General features: G+C 42.1%; 1 protein-coding gene across 1 annotated transcript; it reads left to right on the forward strand.

Annotated features, from left to right (window-relative positions):
- The first annotated feature begins 15084 nt into the window (after positions 1–15084).
- LOC307028154 (E3 SUMO-protein ligase ZBED1-like) lies at positions 15085–17954 on the forward strand. The gene is made up of 2 exons (XM_079662959.1): positions 15085–16405; positions 16575–17954. Exons 1-2 carry the CDS (start codon positions 15173–15175, stop codon positions 17118–17120), a joined length of 1779 nt encoding a protein of 592 aa, XP_079519085.1. The 5' UTR covers positions 15085–15172; the 3' UTR covers positions 17121–17954.
- The last annotated feature ends 2202 nt before the right edge of the window (positions 17955–20156 follow it).

Below are 20156 nucleotides of genomic sequence, written 5' to 3' on the forward strand. Positions count from 1 at the left end.
TGAGAATGCAGTGGAGGTTATGACTGAGTCTACAAGAAGGAAACTGATGCTGTGTTCCGAACAGCCTACCATTTGGCCAAAAAGAACAGACCCTTTTCTGACCATGAGAGCCTCATTGAGCTGCAGGAACTGAATGGTGTTAAGATGGGCTCAATACTTCATTCACGTTACAGTGCAACACAAATCATACAACATGTTGCCAGTGAAATGCAGAGCAAAATTGTGAGTAACATAATAGCATAATCCACGAAGTTAGCTGTCCTTATTGACGAGGCCTCTTCTTTAAGTCACAAACCTGTCATGACAGTTTCTGTAAAAGCGTCAATTGAAGGAGCAAGCCCTGAGTTCATATTCCTTGATCTAGTTGAATTAGACAATCAGAGAGCAGATGGCATAGAACAGGCTTTATTCACCTGTTTAATGAAGGCTGGCTTTACAGAAGAGTGGCTTCTTGAAAACTGGCTAACATTTGTGTCTGATGGAGCCAGTGTCATGCTAGGAAAGAAGTCAGGAGTAGCAACCAGGTTTACCTCGAGATTCCCAAGGCTCTTTGTGTTGCACTGTATGAACCATAGGCTGGAACTAGCTGTGTCAAATGCTGTTGATGAGGTGACGGGTGTCAACCACTTTAAAATATTTATGCAGAAGCTATATTCACTTTATAGTATGTCGAACAAAAATGAGCGTGAACTCAAAGATGCAGCAGCTGAAGTAGGCTCACAACTTCTTCGCATTGGCAGAGTTTTAGATGTACGCTGGGTGGGCAGTAGCTTTCGTACTGTTCGTGCTGTGTGGACATCCCTGGGAGGTCTTGTGCAGCACTTTAAGAATGCGTCTTCCGATGAGATGAGGTCCACCAAAGAGAAACAAATGTACAGAGGTTTATTATACCGTCTTCAAAGTCCTGAATTTATCTGTGACCTTGGGCTCATGTATGACACTCTCCATGAACTAAGTATCCTGTCACTGGAGCTTCAAGCTCATTCTATAACTCTCCTCAGAGCAGAGCATCTGCTGAAACGCTCAATCAGAGTGATACAGTCTTTCAAAGAGAGTCCAGGTGAAAAATACTGTGAGGCTTTAGAGGCAAAAGAGGCTGGGGAGTATCGCTCTATAGCTCTAGTAGGAAATGCAAAGCTGAAGTCAATCAATCCAGGCCAGTTCTTACAAAGCCTTGTGAACAATCTTGAGCAACGCTTGTCTTTCGAAGATGCGGTCATCAAGGACTTCAGCATCCTTGATCAGAGTAAATGGCCATCAAACCCCAGCATTCGCCATGGTGAAGACCAGGTTAAGCGACTGTGCAAGTGATTTCACTTGTGCACAGACCAAGCACTGAATGGGATGCGAGACCTACTGGAAGAGCCCAATAGTGAGCCCAAGGACCTAAAACCACTCATGAACTGTATGAAGACATTCCCTGTCAGCACAGCAGAGTGTGAGAGGAACTTTAGCCTTATGAACAATATAAGCTCAGACAAAAGGGCTGTACTACTGATCTCAAACATATCAAACTTGATGATGATTAATATCAACGGCCCCCCTACTTCTATGTTTGATCCTCAAAAGTATATGAGGACCTGGTTGAAGAGACACCGTGCTGCCACTTCTATGCGTTCAAGGCAATGCGGTGTGAAAACTCCTGCAGAAAGCAAGTCTGTCTGGAAAATACTGTAATATGAGCACTTACTTAGAAACCCAGCACTGGGTTGAGAGAGTCACTTTGGTTTTCATGGATATGTTGTAAAATGTATATATTTTTGTTCATTGTTAACTATATATTGTTGTTTTGTAACATATCGTTTTGAATTTATTGTTGAATTATTTGAATGATGATATTCAATATTTGTGGTGATATTTATGTATATATATATATATATATATATATATATATATATATATATACACTATATTGCCAAAAGTATTGGGTCACCTGCCTTGATGTGCATATGAACTTAAGTGACATCCCATTCTTAATCCATAGGGTTTCATATGACGTCGGTCCACCCTTTGCATCTATAACAGCTTCAACTCTTATGGGAAGGCTTTCCACCAGGTTTAGGAGTGTGTTTATGGAAATATTTGACCATTCTTCCAGAAGCGGCAACTGAAGTTGGATGAAGAGACTGGCTCTCAGGCTGTGCTCCTAATTCATCCCAAGGGTGTTCTATTGGTTTGAGGTCAGGACTCTGTGCAGGCCAGTCAAGTTCATCCACACCAAACTCTGTCATCCATGTCTTTATGGACCTTGCTTTGTGCACTGGTGCACGGTCATGTTGGAATATGAAGGGGCCATTCCCAAACTGTTTTCAAAGTTGGGAGTATGGAATTGTCCAAAATCTCTTGGTTAAATTACCTCACAAATGCGCTTCTGGAAGAATGGTCAAAAATTCCCATAAACACACTCCTAAACCTTGTGGAACGCTCTGCTTATTTATATAACAAATAATTCACTCATGAGAAGGAACGACAGATGTCCCGTAATGTAGTGGAGTAAAAGTAAGATATTTTACTTTGAAATGTAGTGGAGTAAAAGTAAAAAGTCCCCCAAAATGGAAATACTTAAGTAAAGTACAGATACTTCAAAAAAGTACTTAAGTACAGTAACGAATTACATTTACTTCGTTACTGTCCACCACTGTGTGTAAGTAATACTGAGTAACTATACTGGGTTAATATTTTTGGGGTGAACTAAATAGAGTATGTCACTATAAAACAGGGCGATAATCCTTTGCACTATGGGCTGCTTAAAAAAAATTGCAAAACTAAGAGTATACCCACTTCTCCAGGGACCACTACACCACTGTAGACATGTCAATGAAAAACTGAAGTCACATGCTCCTCCAACAGTGCAACATATATATAGAACATAGAACAAATAAAACAGATAAAATAGTGCAAGTAAATACAAATAAAATAGAATAGAAATAGTGCAAGAAGAGTCTATATGCAAGTAAACGGAATATGATAGCACTGCCGTACCAGGCCGTGATGCAGCCAGTCAGGATACTCTCTATGGTGCACCTGTAGAAGATGCAGAGTATCCTGGAGTCCATGTTGAACCTCCTCAGCCTGCAGAACAATTACATCATAATGTCCAGGGACTTTTCACACGGAGAGAAAGCATACACATGTTTAGAGGAAACTGCATTTTTTTTAAAAACCACCGATACGAACAAATTCCAAACTTCATTGCATCACAACAGAAGGTGTTCATCTGTGGAATAACTGTAATGATGAGATGAAATACTGTGCAACTTTATCTAAACTAAAACTCTCACTTAGAAACCAAATCCTGAATGGTTCTGAGCAGGACCTGTGAAGTGATGCTTGCTATTTCTTGTCGTTGTAAACGTTATTTCTTTTTGGTTGTTTTGTACAAAAGAATGAATCCAATATCACGGATGCTGATGACGATGACCTAAACCTTTTTTCACGAACAATGAACGCATTATTAACGAATTATTATTATTGTTTGTTTTGTTTCTAACATGTTCAATACATTGACGAATACAATTTAAAAAAAAGAGCCGGAGTCTAGCTGTTTTGGTGATGCTGTTCGTGTGATGAGTCCATGTCAGGTCCTCAGTGATGTGGACACCAAAGGACCTGAAGCTGCTGACTCTCTCCACCGTAGTCCCATTGATGGCGATGGGGGCGTGTCCCTCTCTGCTGCTTCCTGTAGTCCACAATCCGCTCCTTGGTTTTGCTGACGTTGAGATGGAGGTTGTTATCCTGACACCAAGATTTCAGGTTTTTGACCTCCTCTCTGTCCGCCGTCTCGTCGCCGTTGGTGATAAGGCCAATGACGGTCGTGTCGTCAGCTAACTTCACGAAATCTAAGCTATTTACATGTAAACATGTCATTTTACTTTGCAAAAGCCCAAGTTTACATTAACTGTCAGATGTTTTGTAGAAAAAAAATCACAAATATATATATTTATATATACACAATATATTATTGAAAATAATAATATACATCACAAAAATAAAAACAATAAATAAAATGTATTATATATAGAAGAATAGATCGGCAATGAAACATTTCAACATTTAACAATAGCCAACATTTTCCCAACATTTTGTTCAAAAGATAAGAATTATAAACACGAAAGAAATCTACCAGTTATGTGTGTGCGTGTGTACATGACTATGTGTGTGTTAGGATCAGTTTATTTTATGTTTTATTTTGGAATTGCCTAGGACTGTCTGCTTCCTGTTTTTTCATTCAAGGATGTTCACCCCCTGGCCGTTTCTCAATCTCGAGGATGCTGGCTTGGTAGTCGCGTACTTCCAAGTCACTTCCTTCAGAAACGAAGCAAGTATGCTTCCAAGCCAAGGCTTCGGAAAACGAAGAAGAATGGAACAGGCTAACAAGTGTGCCACTCTAATGGTTTCAACATAAACTGTACCGAAAATAAATACCTCACGATGTCTATCTAATTATGAACTTGCTTTACTTTCATGGAACACATTTTTGGTGATAACGAATGTAACAAAGTAACATATTTACCAACACATGTTCTACGCCACTACATACTTATTTAAATGTGTGTTGCGTCGGTTCAGCCCTCTATGGTTCAGCCATTCTCTGCAAGGGTTTTTGAAATTGGTCCGTGCGCAAAGCATTGTGGGGATTTTAAGGATTTCCACCAAACCAAGGGCGCGGCCTCTGTGGAATTCCAAGTATGCTGGACATTGGAACAGTCCTGCTGTGCCACTTGATGACGTAGCATCCTTGAAATATTGGCTTGGAAGCCAGTTTCCTCGAGATGGAGAAACGGCCCCTGTCTGTCATGTGTGTATTTGTTTCCTGTCTGTGTTTTCCCTCCTGTGTGGTTACCTGATTCTGTTCACCTGTGTCTTTGTGTTTTCCCTCCCCTCCCCAGCTGTGTCTTGATTGGCCATGTATGTATTTAAGTTCTTGTTTTCTGTTGGGGTTTTGTGGGTTCCTTTTTTTGCTTAGAGGGAGATAGAGTTCCTGTCTGTTTTTTTGTGGATCCTGTTGTCTTGAATAAAGGTTTTTTGCTGTTAAACAGTCGTCTGTCTGCACTTGGGTCCTCCCTGCGCTGCTCAACCCTAACAGAGTGTGTGTTTCTACTCTCTCCATTCAAAGTCAGCGACGTTTGTAATTAATGAATGCACCTTTATCGAGTGCTGTTGTTTTTCTTCCTTCCTCTCCACTTTAGTCCTCTTGTCCGGATTGATCTTGAATAGGCACCTGTTAAGACAGAAGTACACTTACATTTAGTGTTTAATTACAAATCCTGTGGATGATACAGCCATTAATTGTCTTTACAGTTACACAGCTTGAAGTCAAAGGGCAATGTTACTCTTCAATGTACTTCTCATTAACTGTTATGATCATATCTGTACATTTAAAGCATTGGTTTGAATAGAGTTTTGTTTGATAAAGTCGTCACTTGGCATCACTATCACACTGGACAGTATCGCAGCAGGTCTGTAAACAGGAGCAAGCGGTGACTTGAAGATCATTTTAATGTGGGTAGCTACAAGTGCCATCTTGAGAGGTTTGTGTGTAACTGGAGCAGATGAGGTGCGTGTCAGCAGCAGAGTGAGCGGTGTAAACGCATCGTAGTTAACTGAAAGAAGTTTTAATGTGTTTGTTCACTGCAATAATACCAGGTTCCGGTGCCCATCCCATTTCGGTGCAAGAAATAGTTGAGTCTTCCTCGTCAGATTCCATCGTCATCAGGTGCTGACACTCACGCTAAGCTTTTACTTGGTGGTAGAAGTACAATATTCTAATTATACTTGTGTGTTTCTCTGTTATAGACCACACACATACACTAAACCTGCTCCATGGCTGTATTACTGTGCTGTTGTGTTGATATGAATAAGTTAAGGAAATCAACCGCTACCAAGAATCTTGTGTGTTCTTACCGACACCCCAAAGTGTAAGTCACTCCGAGTGAAACCTTCGCCTATACAGTCCTACCTGAATTCAATAGGACTCCTTGAAAACAATTCCTTTTTCCAAATAACTGAATTGGTTTTCTTTTGTTGTCGACAAAGGGCTCTCTTTCGCTCATTTTCATTGAGCTGAAGTAAACATACCAACGATTGGCTAAGAGTGAGTTTGGGCTTTTAGGGAGGAGCCAAAGCACACCAATGCAAAGGAAAGGGGTATGCTGAATTTACAACCCAAGACAAAACGAGAGCATAACGCAAATCAGAATGCAGCCCAATAATCTTTGTATCTCTATCTATAGGAAGGCATGTGGCGCAGTGGATAGAGCCTTGGTGTTGGGATCAGGGGGTCACAGGTTCAAACCCCACTGCAGTCAGCATGTCGTTGTGTCCCTGAGACACTTCACCTGTGGGGATTGTCCACAGTATTGAGTATGTAAGTCGCTTGGATAAAAGCGTCTAACATGTAATGTAATCTCGATTATCTTGTATTGTCAGGAGCACTTATCGTGTGTCAGAAATGTGCACAATCCTCTACTCTGCGGTTTCAGATGGAATGACTTAATAATCACAATTCAAGTCTTACCTCAGCAAGAACTCCAGGGTAGCTCCTAGTTCTGAGCGATAACTGATGTTGACGCAGTAATATGCTGCAAACATCAGTATCAGGGCGTCGACAACATTCAGGACACTGCGACTGACGATGGTCTGGTCCTCTGCCGTCATGTAGTGTCCAGCTGTCAGGTGAGAACTCCCACACAAAGGAAAAAGTCACAAAACATTTATAAATCCAAAATATATTTAGTGCAGATTGTTGTTGTTTTTGACTGGTGATCATATGGCCAATTGTATTTTAGGAATGATCAGCTCCTGCAGCTTTCTTTTCTTTCTTAAGTGTTTCCTAATGTTAACAGTGTAGAAAATGTCACATCATAAAGGGATAGTTTGGGTGTTTAAAGTGGGGTTTTATAAAAGGTACAGTACTTATCTATAGTCAGTGTATTACCTAGAGTAGATGATGGGCGGCAGGGGCGGACTGGGAAACGGTGGACCTCTGTCGCCTGTCAGCGCAACTTCAATGATGCCGACCTGGCCGTTCTGTGATTCTACAGATGGCCAGTCCGCCCCTGCCGGTACCAAAGTGGGCCAAGCGGCCCATCGGGATTCGTCCTGAACGTCCCGATGGCCAGTCCGCCACTGATGGCCAGTCCGCCACTGATGGCCGGTATGCCCCGAACTTGGAGATGCAGACGGGAGCAACCACCTGGAAGCAAAGCAATGTACTGCTCTGGACAGGGTCAGGCGAAAAACATATTTTAGCCACCTCTTGATGATTTCCATACCCTTTCACTGTTTGCATAGCAATACCACATAGGACATTGAGAATTGATAAAACTTGTAATATGGCAAGAAATCTTACTTGAGGATCTATGGCTGCTGTTTATTCTTGGTAGGTTGCAATTACTGGTACTGCAGCTAACAGCTGAGGGGAAAAAAGAGACAAGTTTGCACATGCTTGAGCAAAAATAACTTAAATAACACAGCAGCAGCTTTACTGTAAGTACAGTAATACCACTTCAAGTATAATGGCCCGTCTACACAGCAGCTTTAAAAAAATGTTCCAACGCTTCTCTGCCCATTCACTTTGAATGGGGTGACGTCACTTTGCCTCGCTTTTCGCCGAACTGCATTGTGGGGAAGCAAAGCGAAGATTTCCAGGATTTTCAGGATTCAAAATTTGAGCAATGTTCAACTTTTGAAGCTGAGGTGGAAGCGTCAGCCAATCAAATCCCGTTTATGCAAATCTGACAGTTCAAGCACTAGCCAATCAAACCACGTGTAAACTGGGAGAGACATACCACAGTTCATTTCCTCATATTCCAAACGAGAAATTACGGTAGCAAATCACCCGGTTCTTTATGACCAGTCGCTAATAACTTACCGGGATACAAACCGGAGGAACCAGGCATGGAGGGAGGTGGCAGAGACAGTGGGTGAAACTGGTAGGTTTTTGACGGTTTGGGGATTTTATATCCAGTTTACTTCGTTTAAACATTGCTAGCAAGCATAGACAGTATCTTTAGCCAGCATGGAATGTAGCATAAAATAGCACCATAGACATTAATCTCATACACGTTCATCATAACCCTTCCCGCTGACACTTTACCTCTGCCACATCATAGACTATATGCATCAAATTAATGCACACAATGTCATACTCCTTTCTGCACATATTCTGAGTGGAGAAGAACCGGGGTTTTTTGCTTTGTATGTCGGGGGCGGGAGATTCATGTGATTGGTTGTTGGTCGCGTTGCTCGCAAAAAATCCCCAAGCTTTTAGGGCCCAGCTCCAAGATTTTCTTAAAGCTGCTGTGTGGACGGGCCGTAAGACCTGAGCACTTCTACTCTTATTCAAGTGCAAGATCTGAGAACTTCTCCCACCTCTGTTTATAGCCTTAACATAGAATCTAAAAGATATGGATAATGTGCATTGTGTGTAACATTATGTCCATGAAAAAAATCGACTATAAAACTAAGGATTGAGCTAACATTAGGAGTTAGTGACAATGTATGCTAGTTAGCTAACTAAACTATTTATTAAATAACATTGTGAAAAAGTAACTCTGAAACATTCACTGCACATCACGCTCAGCCACTCGAGCATGCATCTTGTGCATCATTAAAAAATAACACCCTGCACGTAATGATGGCATTGAACAGCTCACTTTCAAAGCATGGTAGCTAGCTGCTACCGTAGCTAGCTAGCTACTACCTAGCTACGGTAACGTTAGCTAACATTACTTTGTTTTCGGTCATTAAACAACATGTATACCATAGCTAGGACTTTGAGGTTTGCAATGTTTTAAGTCTTGAGTGTTTTGAATCCGTTGATAAATAGTTTTTACCGTTACCGCTCAAAGTGCTGATTTCTCTCCTCTGGGCGCGACACGTGCCGTGCTCTTCACCTCCTGCATGCTAACTGCGTGGCCTCTCTAGTGTCAGTGCCTTTGCGTATGCTCTCTGTCTGCCTCAGCGCATGATGGGTGCATGCAGCAGAAGTCTCGTCTCTGATTGGCTGCAAATCGATTGCCCTGAAAATCCTTTGATAAACATCCAATCCTTGTATTATTTAGACCCTCCAGAAAAACACGATTCTGCGATCGCAGAATTTACCGCATAATCAGCAAAATGGCGCAGATTTTTAAAAGGCCGCATATTTATCAAAAGGCCGCATAATCCCCGAATTTTTCCACACAAAGTTGAAAGAAAAAAAAGTTAACTAGTGATGATGATGACGTGGCGTCATCAGCTCGCGCATCACAGAAAGTAAACAACACCGTAGAGTGAACGTGTGGAACTCACACGAGAGAGAAAACACCAAGAGGAAAAAATCTGATCCATCTCATTTACCGACGAACATTTCTGCTAAAGACCGGGCAAAGCATTACCCCGATGTTTTTCACAAAAGTGGGGGGAAACTATTCTGCACCCCGTGCAACTGTGTGTTGGAGCAAAAGTCTTAGAGAAAATCAACGGTGACGACCCACTTTGATTCATTCAAACATTCGAAAATGTTTTCTGCTGCTGCGGACAACAAAGCCAAACAACTCACGTTCACCGAGGGATCAACCTCCAAAACCATTTCGAGGGCTACAAGAAACGAAGTGAGTAGCCTACAAGATTGAAGCTGGTCAGAAAACGAACGAGTAAATGGAAACAGAATGAGGCGGAGAAGTGTGTGTGTGTGTGTGTGTGTGTGTGTGTGTGTGTGTGTGTGTGTGTGTGTGTGTGTGTGTGTGTGTGTGTGTGTGTGTGTGTGTGTGTGTGTGTGTGTGTTGTGTGTGTGTGTGTGATTAAAATAGCCCAATTGCTTTTACAATAAATAAACATTGAATGTGTTTAATTGAATAGGAAAGGGGTTTAACGTTAGTGGCATGTTTTGTGTGAGAGAGAATAAATAAGACAGCCCAATATTGAAAAAAATCTATTCTTTTTCGCAACTTTCCACATATTTCGCAATTTCAACGCATAGCCCGCATAATCAAGGATTTTTGCCCGCGTTTTTCTGGAGGGTCTAATTATTTTAAGAATTGGTAACACCCTATGGTAACACCACATCATAAAGATGAATTTAAACGTAAAAAACTGGGGTGCAAACTATTTACATTGCAATTATAATTGTTTAATTCTTTGGATTTTATTTTCTTAATTTACAAAATGACAATGTAACTAGTTGATAAATAATAAAACAAACACTGAAGGCCTTCCAAAGACACAAGCAAAATATGTTATAGAGTGGCAAAGTCACGCCCATCTACTTCCGGTCCATGGGATCTTTCGATCCCGTTTGAATTGTACCATGAATTACACATATGATGTTTGTCAATCTTAAAAAATTATTTCCATGTCAAATAAGTCACAGTTTGTCGTAAAACTGTTGAAATATAAGACTATGAAAAATACGCAACTAGAAAGACTACAAATCCCAGAGTCGTGTAAGTGATGTCATAACTGTTTTCCTCCACTAAGTGATAGCTAAGATCAGCGCCATATTATAATCTATCTTTATGGCGCTGGCTAAGATAAAATAACTTTAACAAGAGGCCTGTGTGCTTAGTACCAGGTTGTTATCATACCAGCAATGGGTCTTGCTCGTTCTTTCGCTTCCCGTCTGATGAAAGGACCAGGAGTGGCTGGATCAAGTTAGCTACCTAGCTAGTAGCTAGCACGTTAGTTAGCATTACAGCCTTGTTATTTTTATTAGCCTTAACATGAAGTAACATTAAGTAACCCAACACGTTAAACAGTAAGAGTAGTAGTCATATTTCGTGAACCCTTTGAAGAGTACTGTCACCGGTGTGATCATTCTATAATACACAATTTATGCCCAGGGGAGAAATGCTAACGCTACATTAGCATCTGCGATCTTTTCTACTTCACGCTATCTGCACAAATGGTTGACATTAAACGTTAAAAAGACCAGGCAGTTCAGAGAGAATCAAAGGAAGGCAGGCAGGCAGGCAGCTTTGCATGACATTCTTCTGGACGTGTTTCATTGTGGTGATAGTGAGGGTAGTCAATCCTTTGTTGATAAGACAGTAGTGACGGCCATCTTGGTGACGTGTGTTGTTCTGCGAGACCAGAGATGTAGTTCATTCATTGTTTCACACAAAACAAATGTGTTACTTCACAGTTTTACGACCCAACATTTTTTGACTTGCAAAATTATCTTTTAAATTGACAAACATCATAGGCCTATGTGTAATTTGTGACACAATTCAAACGGGATCGAAAGATAATCTTTCTCTCTCCATTGACTTCAAAGCATACCAGGAAGGGGAGGGACTTCGCCACTCTACTTATAAGACTTCTTTATTGTCAGTTTGTTCTTTTTAAATTGAGAATGGAGAACACTGATAACTAATGTTGGTGCACATTTATATAAGTTTGATTATGATCAGGAATATCCCATCTGTACTTTGCAGTCCTGTCCCAAGTACAAGTTAAGTAGGTATTAATCAACGTGTATATAGTTTACTATCATTTGTAGTCATGCATAGTACTACCTTCCTGATTGCTTTATTTTTTGAGAAACCTATTCTGCACCTACCTGGATTTTAAGAGAGTCCAATACCCTATGTGACTGTTCAGTCTCATAAAACATGCTCAATTTACTTTTTGAAAACACAAGCTCACAATAAAGTCAGATGGGAGATCTACAGAAGCAAAGTGTGATAGACAAAGATGCATTCCTATATTAAACAAACAGAAAGGAAAACTTTGTTGTTCCACGAGGCAGTTGTAGCCATAGCAAATGGATTAACCTTCAACCTTCAACTACCTGCTGCCTGAAATCCCTGTGACATCACTCTAGATTGTTGTTGTAACCAACTAGCTGTGTGGGACATTATCACAATACATATTTAAGTTAATTGACTTGGATTGTAAAGGTCTTTCGCTGTAGTTACTAGCTTTGTCAACATGCTTTGGTGAAGGCCTATTCTTTCAATATGATGGATATTATTAGACGTCTACAAGGACAACATAGGTTGTTTGTTTTACTGTAATTGCAATGCTAATACCAATTTAGCATAGTGGTAGCACTAACTGCTAACAAGGTTTTAATATTCAGAGTCTGGCTGTTAGTGCTTGCTAGCATGTTATGCTATGGGCTTGATTGTACATGATAGTGTGATAAGGCCTATGGAAGATGCAAATGTTATTTAACTTCTAGATCCTTTCATTTTTCACTTACGTAACGCAAATTCGACAGGTGCTGCCAACCAATCAAAAATGAGTAATGCAAATAACCATTGTTATAAAAACTACTCACATCTTCTATCAAATGTCATCAATAACGACCAATATCACAAGTTTGTTTCAGGGAGCTTTGCAGACTACGACACCCTCTGTTTTTCTCCAAAGACACCCCCCCCCGATTATCAATATATATGATGTTATGTATGCGTTAACCCTCCAGATGTTTTAGATACTTCAGAGTCTGTCTCCATCTGATATTTAAATCCTCCTGCATCACATTCAGCTCGGCCAGGTGAGGTGTTGGTGATTTAGGGTTGCAGTGCATGAGGCAAAAGGAGCTTATGACTCAGAATAAACTCAAATACATTCTGTGAAAGCTCTGGATGTTTTCTTTAAAAGTTGAAACCTGAATCCCCTTACACTCATAAAGCTCTCAAAAGCCCACCACACAAGGCTCTTCCTCTAAACCTCCACATTAGCATTTCCTGCATCAGCTTCACCCCCCTTTCCTTTAAAAAGAGGTAAAGGGGGGGTCCCTGAATGGATTCTGTTATATTCACTACCTACCTTTCTTCACAATGTCCTCCTAAAAACAATAAAATAAGTGAAGTTTTTACATAACAGTCATAGGTTTCATTATGAATGAGGGTCTTTTCTCATTCCACAGAAAGAGGCTGTGATAGATCGAAGAACAATCTTTGATTTGGTTTTAAAGAATTACTGTTCTTGTTTCAAAGCAGCGATGGGTATTATTTGTACAACTCAGAAAGAAAGCCTTATGTATGTATTTGTTACTTTAAGCAGCGACTTAAAATATACATTTAAAGCATCACTTACTCATTGGTATTTTCTAGGGGATGTGTTTTGGTCAATTAAAATATTACTTTGTGGGGTTTTCTTTTCCTTTGGTGTGTTCTATAGATTTTAGTGCATGTAAGTGGGCTGCAAATGGTAAAATCCCCGTGTTTCCAAACGAGTCTCATAAAAAAACGTGTAATAACGTTGGTCCACAACTTGGGACGTAGTATTTCTACAAAAACGCCTCTGAAATTGTAGGACCCCTACGTTTTCTTTTCACCATTCATTCCAATGGCTGGCGTCTATGTCACGTGATCTTCAAATTTCTCCCTGCAGAAAAAAAAAACATGGCCGAACTCCGTTTTATTCTCGGTGGAAAATGCCTACTTTAAGGTTAGTTTGGCCATTAAAATGCGTTTTGAGGTCCTTTAATGCGAGAAATATGAGTTGTTATTTCAGATTATGTGTGCAGTGGATGTGCATGATCTTAAGTTTGCTTATACGAAGATTACTTCAGGAAATTGTGTCTATACAACGTTTTCATTGTTACCAAGGTGGTTGCTAGGGACGCTGCTATCGACATTATTTCTGTTATGTTGTGTAACTGTTTAATGGTGTTATCTTTATTGCTACCCCCTTCCCTGTCAATGTATAGTGTTGGTCCACAGCGCAAACGCATTAGTTTAACAAAATCCGCATCTAAAATTGTGGCATAGATACGTTATTTTCCCCTGTGCAATTCTCCATTTACTCAACAATAACACATAATTATCCTTGTGTTTATTTATTTGTTTGATTAATAAACACAAGTTGGATTCCGTCAGGACCCAGGGTCGGAGCAGCTCATTTGCTTTAGAGAATATTACACCCGGAAGTAAGTATTCTCTCCGCTTCGCTTGACAAACCCCGTGATAGTCCTCAAGCTCTGTGATTGGAGAGTATGCTCCGAGGGTTACGCCGAGCGTCAAACAGCACTTGAAATGGGATGGAACCACGGCAGACTGTCCAAAACTCGATTTGAACGGGTCCACCCCGTCCCCAGAACTACACATGCTGGCTATTGTGTTTCGCAACATGTTCTCTATCTATGGCACGTCTCTACTGGGAGTTGTAGTTTTAAAAGACGTTTTCGTATATCCCATAATAAGAAGTTGCCAGCATTAAACTGTGTACATCCCTGGAGGTTTAGGGGATAGGAAACACTCAAATTTAAAACATATAATTAATAAATGGGTGAAAATTGCTTGTGCCCATAATGGGCAGCATTAATATATACCCACATGCCAGCTAAGGTCAGAAGAGCTTTATTTAACAGCTGGTCTTATGTCTGTGACTCCTCCTGTTGTTCATTGATAAGCCTGAAACATGCACTTGTCAAGGTTCAGAGGCAAATTTTGCAAATATGGCAGTAGCCATCGATCATCTTAACATAAGATATACTTTATTGATCCCAAGTTGGAAACATTTGCGTTACATCAGCATGTGTAACAGTTGTAAATATGCAGTGGTGTTTATTTGTAAATCATTTAGTATAATCACACAAATTCTGTGTTTTATATTTAATAATTCTGTGTTCTTTATTTATTGATTGTTCAATACCTTACAAGGCCGGAGATTAAATATCTACATACATCTTATAAGAGTATAATACATATGTATAATATCAGTTAAAATAAGTGCTTCAACATAGTTAACATTGCTGGAGGCACAAATATTGATAGATGTCTTGTAATGCACTATTGAGGAACCTGCGACCCAAGTTCATTGCATAACTACACCGTTTGTGTATATGATATGTCAATAAACCTTAGCTTAGAAAATCTTTAAAGGGATGTGCAAAATAGTCATTATATACAGTCTTTAATGAACTATTAGTAGAGAATAACGAGTAATGAATATACTTTATAGGGATCCTATTAATATCTAATAATAAAAATAATGAAATTCAATAACATGCTTTAACCACTAGGTGTCCCTTTATATCAGCTGTGCACCTTTATGGTGTAAATTAGGGATGGGCATGATTAATCGATGATCGATAATTGATCGTTAAGGATTTTGTCCATTTCGTATTTTTCTTATCGATGAATAAAACATCCTACCAGCAGGGGGCGATATAGCGTAAGGAGTCGCGACAGCAGAGAAAACTTCCTGCGAGCTGCTCACTCACAAAGATAACAACATGAAGCGCGCGAAACGAAGTCCGGTGTGGGACCATTTTGAGATAAAAAACGAGTCCGCTCACTGTATACACTGCGACACGGTTTACAAGTACAACACGACAACAACTCCGATGATGTACCACTTAAAGAGCCTTCATCCCAGCGTGTTAAGAGGCACTGAATCCTCCGTTCAGCCCACCATCACCTCAGTTTTAAACCGGAGGAGCTGTGATGCGAAGCGGGCGGAGAAAATCACAGAAAGTATCGCCAAAATGATTGAAGTGGACATCTTCCCCACAAGTGTCGTCAAGGGGAAAGGATTTAGAGATGTGGTTAGTTTACTTGAACCAGCGTATCAGATTCCCTCACGGCGCACTATCACCAGGGTCATAGAAACCCACTACAAGGAGCGAAAACAGGAGCTCCTAAACAAGTTAGCCACAGCAGCTAGTGTTGCTATAACAACAGACTGTTGGACCGCTTTAACAGCGGAGAGCTACATCACTATCACATGCCACTACATTTGCGACAACTGGCAAATGAATTCAGCGGTCCTGCTCACTGAAAGCCTTCCAGGCCGGCATACTGCCGACCTTCTCGCTGAGAAGATGAATGAAGCTGTAGAGCAGTGGGGATTTGAAGCCAGAGTTATCGCCTGCGTCCACGACAACGCGGCCAACATTACGGCTGCCAACAATCCCACCAGAGTCAGCTGGGTGTCTGTTGCTTGCTTTGCACATACTCTCCAATTAGCCATAAATGACGGGTTTGCTCTATACCTGCATCGGGTCATCTCTGCAGCTGGTAAACTCGTTAGCCACTTTAATCACAGCACTGTGGCAACCAATGCGCTTAAGGAGAAGCAGGAGCAAATGGGCCTCGCCACCCACCGGCTTATTCAATCGTGCAAAACACGGTGGAACTCAGTCTGTGAGATGTTTGAGCGACTTGTGGAGCAGCGCTGGGCTGTTGTTGCTGTCCTCTCGGACAGAACCCTGACCAAGCTTCAAGATGCCAGGGTCCTGGAGCTGAAGGATGAGCACTGGCGGCTCATGGAGGACGCACAGCCTGTGTTAGCAGCACTTAAGTGTGTCACAACTGCCATGTCTGCCGAGAAGGACGTCTCCATCTCAAACATTTATCCAGTAAGCTTCAGCCTCATCAACACCCATCTCATGCGGAGAGAAGGAGACGAGACCAGAGTAACCGAATTCAAGACCAAAGTGAAGTCCTCCCTCAGCAACAGAATGAAGGTAAACTAACTAATTAGTTGACATGACACTCATAATAAATAGCCGCTGATGACGAGACTGACATAGGCATAGCTAAATGTCGCTTATGTGCTTTGCTTATTTAGATATGGCATATTTTCAAACGTTTTTTATCGATCATCCGACATTTTTCTATAATTTATTTATACAGGTTTGGTCTGACGAGTTTGTGACATCCGCCCCAATGATTGCATCCATGCTGGATCCCCGTCACAAGCATTTGAGCTTTCTTTCGCCACCACAGAGACTAATTGCTAATGCTAAACTGGTTGAACTGGGAGAGGCAATTGATGCAGGTGAGGCGGCTATCCCACAGACTGGGAGAGAGGAGGCGGTGTTGTCATGCCGGGGAAGTCCCACAACTGTCACTGCCACTACGCACGTTTCTGCGATGGCACTTCTCCTGGGGGAGCAATACTCATCTACCCCACAGGACACTGGCATTGAAACAGAGACTCAGAACTTTCTGAGGGACATACCCCCACCTCTGGAGTGCAGCCCGACTGATTGGTGGAAAGTGAACGGTGGAAAGTTTCCCAGGCTGGCTAAATTAGCTAGACGCTATCTCTGCATCCCCGCCACCTCGGTCCCGTCAGAGCGGGTCTTTTCAGCCGCTGGACTGACCGTCACTCGGCTCCGTTCACGTCTCACCCCCGAGCATGTTAACATGCTAATTTTCCTCAACAAAAACCAGTAGGTTAAGTAAGCTATAGCCTCCTAACCACCGTAGCCTTTAGTCAGACCGAGGCCTATAACGTGTTATTGTTTTGTGTTTACTATTGTTAGTTAAAGTTTTATATCTAAAATAGGCGGAATTGTATTTATTTTGTTTGAGAACACTGGCTCTTATTTTGTTAATATCCCCGACGCCTCCGACATTTGTTTTGTTTATTGTTTGCACATTTAAACACAGAAGTGAGTTTCTGATACTATTGTTAGTTAATGTTTTATGTCTAAAATAGGCGGAATTGTATTTATTTTGTTTGAGAACACTGGCTCTTATTTTGTTAATATCCCCGACGCCTCCGCGACATTTCTTTTGTTTATTGTTTGCACATTTAAACACAGGAGTTTCTCATTATACTATTGTTAGTTAATGTTTTATGTCTAAAAGAGGCGGAATTGTATTTATTTTGTTTTTGTTTGTTTTAAGAACACTGGCTCTTATTTTTTTAATGTCGCGGAGGCGTCGGGGATATTTCTTTTGTTTAACATTTGCACATTTAAATAAACATAAAAGTGAGTTTCTCACTTCTGTTATTCTGTATCGACCTGCATTAATGTTCACGTGTTCTGTTAACGGTTGTTTTATGGTCAGGCTTCTGTGAGGAGAGCAGTTAGGGGCGGGGTGGAGAGCAGAGGGCTTTTTGAGTGCGTGTCTGTGTGGGCGCGTGCGTGTGGGTGAGAAAGGCTGCATGTTAGGGAGAGGAAGAGCAGCACGTTGTTGAGCGGTTTGTTGTTTTTGGTTGTTTTGGCGTGGTCCCGGCCCACAGTGACCCTTCCTGTAACCGCAATAAAGCTGTTAAGATTGTATACGCTTCGCTCGTCATTCCGACCTGTCCGGGTGGACGTTACAATACGTCATACAGTTTTTTTGACGGGTATAAATGTTAACGATTAATCGATAATTGATCGTTAACGTCTCACGATGATCGATTAAAGAGATTTCTTAAAATGCCCATCCCTAGTGTAAATACAGCCTATCTACCAAATATCAAATATAAAAGTTAGCCGAATTAGTGTTGATCCTGCAAAGAGACGTATTGTGTGAAAAGAAATGTAAGATGTTGTTTAATTGCTGATATATTTATGATCCACGTCACGTTTTCAGTGTTGGCGGCAGTTCCTCATGTTTGTCTAGAAGTCTTCTCATCAGGGCTCTATAAATAGAGAACTACGGTAGATAATGTAGCGACCCTGCAGTGCTGAACTGGGAGAGACTCACAAGGGGATTGTTGGGGGGAAGACGTTGCCCTAGTTAGCCGGATAGGGCGGGGAGAAAAAGGGGGTGGGGTTTACAAGTGACCGGAAGAGGGTCAAGCTACGGCGGGAGAGCTAGTGAGGGATCCTGAGAGAGCTAAGAGACAATACCGCTACCTATCTTTGTTGTTTTGGGCAGTCTTCCAACCCCGGGGTTTAGTCTGTTTGTAGGGTAATAAAACCCGGATAAATTACAGCCATCGTGTCCTCCTCATTTAAGTAGTTAGCCACCCGTGCGGCGGAGCCGCGAACGCTACATTGGTGTCAGAAGTGGGATCTCCCCAGCCCCCAGTCCCCGCACTACAGTTGGCTAACTACGCTAGCATCGCTAGCCACCGCCGGAGGACCGAAATGGCTGAACACGGTGAGAACACGGACTTATATGCCCCATACACCCCCCCAGAAACACCACGGAGGAAGCCAACCAGCGATGCACAGGTGGTAAGGAGAAAGGAAAAAAAAACAACCTACTCACCCCTTGCTACACTGCTGACGGACCTTCCGGAGGAAATAAAAGGAAGTCCGGTTAAGTTTGCTGCAGCCACCGGATTGCTGACTGAAAGAGCAGATGTAAACAAAGACACGTGTGGACCGGCTCCGGTGGATGCCCAACCAAAATCTATCCCGGAGTTGGAGAGAGACATAACGGCAAGTAAATGGGGTGGCCAACAAAAATCTATCCCGGAGTTGGAGAGAGACATAACGGCAGGGAAATGGGGTGGCCAACCAAAATCTATCCCTGAGTTGGAGAAAGACATTACAGAAAGTCTAGAGGAACGTTTTATGCAGAAAATGAGCATTGCAATGGAGCGTGCTTTGGGAAATGTTCTCAATAACTCAAAAAGTGACATTAAATCCATGAGGGGAGGGGAAGCACAAGATGTTGGGGCTAAACCTCATGAGCCCTATTGCAATGTAAATTCTAACCATGCTACTGACAATGCCAGTGTGAGCTCCGAACCTGCTAACGTTAAGGATGCTCATATCACTGTTGATGTCCCATGCCCAACAACAACCCCCCACCCAAGTACATGCCCCAAAGCAAATACCTACACCGCCAATGGACTCGGCCAAGGTAGCTCCCTGACTGCGGGCTCGGCTAGTCCCTCTACTACCAATAGCCAAACCAGCGATGTGGTAGCTGCTCTGACCACCGCCCTCACCACGGCATTGATGAATGTGCACGGACCGACACCTTTCCCCAGGGAAGGCCAGCTAAAGGTCGGACGCTATGATGGGCTCACTTCATGGGAAACGTACTGGGCCCAGTTCAACCTCCTAGCGACTGCGAATGGCTGGTCCCCTGCAAAGAGAGCAGTCCATTTAATATCCGCCCTGGAGGGTGAAGCTAGAAAAGTACTACTTGATGTGACTGCTGCTGATCTTGAGAACCCACTAGCTATTTCCAGAGCACTGGAGAGACGTTTTGGAAACACTGCCCCTGCAGTTGTGATGCGGCAGAGGTTTAATGAGCGGATGCGGGGTCCTGGAGAGAAGCTAGGAGTTTTTGCAGCGGAACTGCGCTACCTGGCTCAAAGAGGATTCCCCGATTTCGATGATGCAACCCGCTTGGTGCTAACGAAGGAGGCATTCATCCGTGGCCTGCAGCCCATCCCATTACGGCAGCAAGTCCGGCTCGCAGACCCACAGACCTTGGGAGCAGCTCTAGAGAAAGCACTGGTGGTGGAGGACATCTTCCTGGAGGGTTTTGAAAATGGCTCCACGCAGACATTGACACGACCTAAGGCTCAAA

This window comes from Notothenia rossii, assembly GCF_949606895.1.
Source record: "Notothenia rossii genome assembly, chromosome: 2".
Classification (NCBI taxonomy): domain Eukaryota; kingdom Metazoa; phylum Chordata; class Actinopteri; order Perciformes; family Nototheniidae; genus Notothenia; species Notothenia rossii.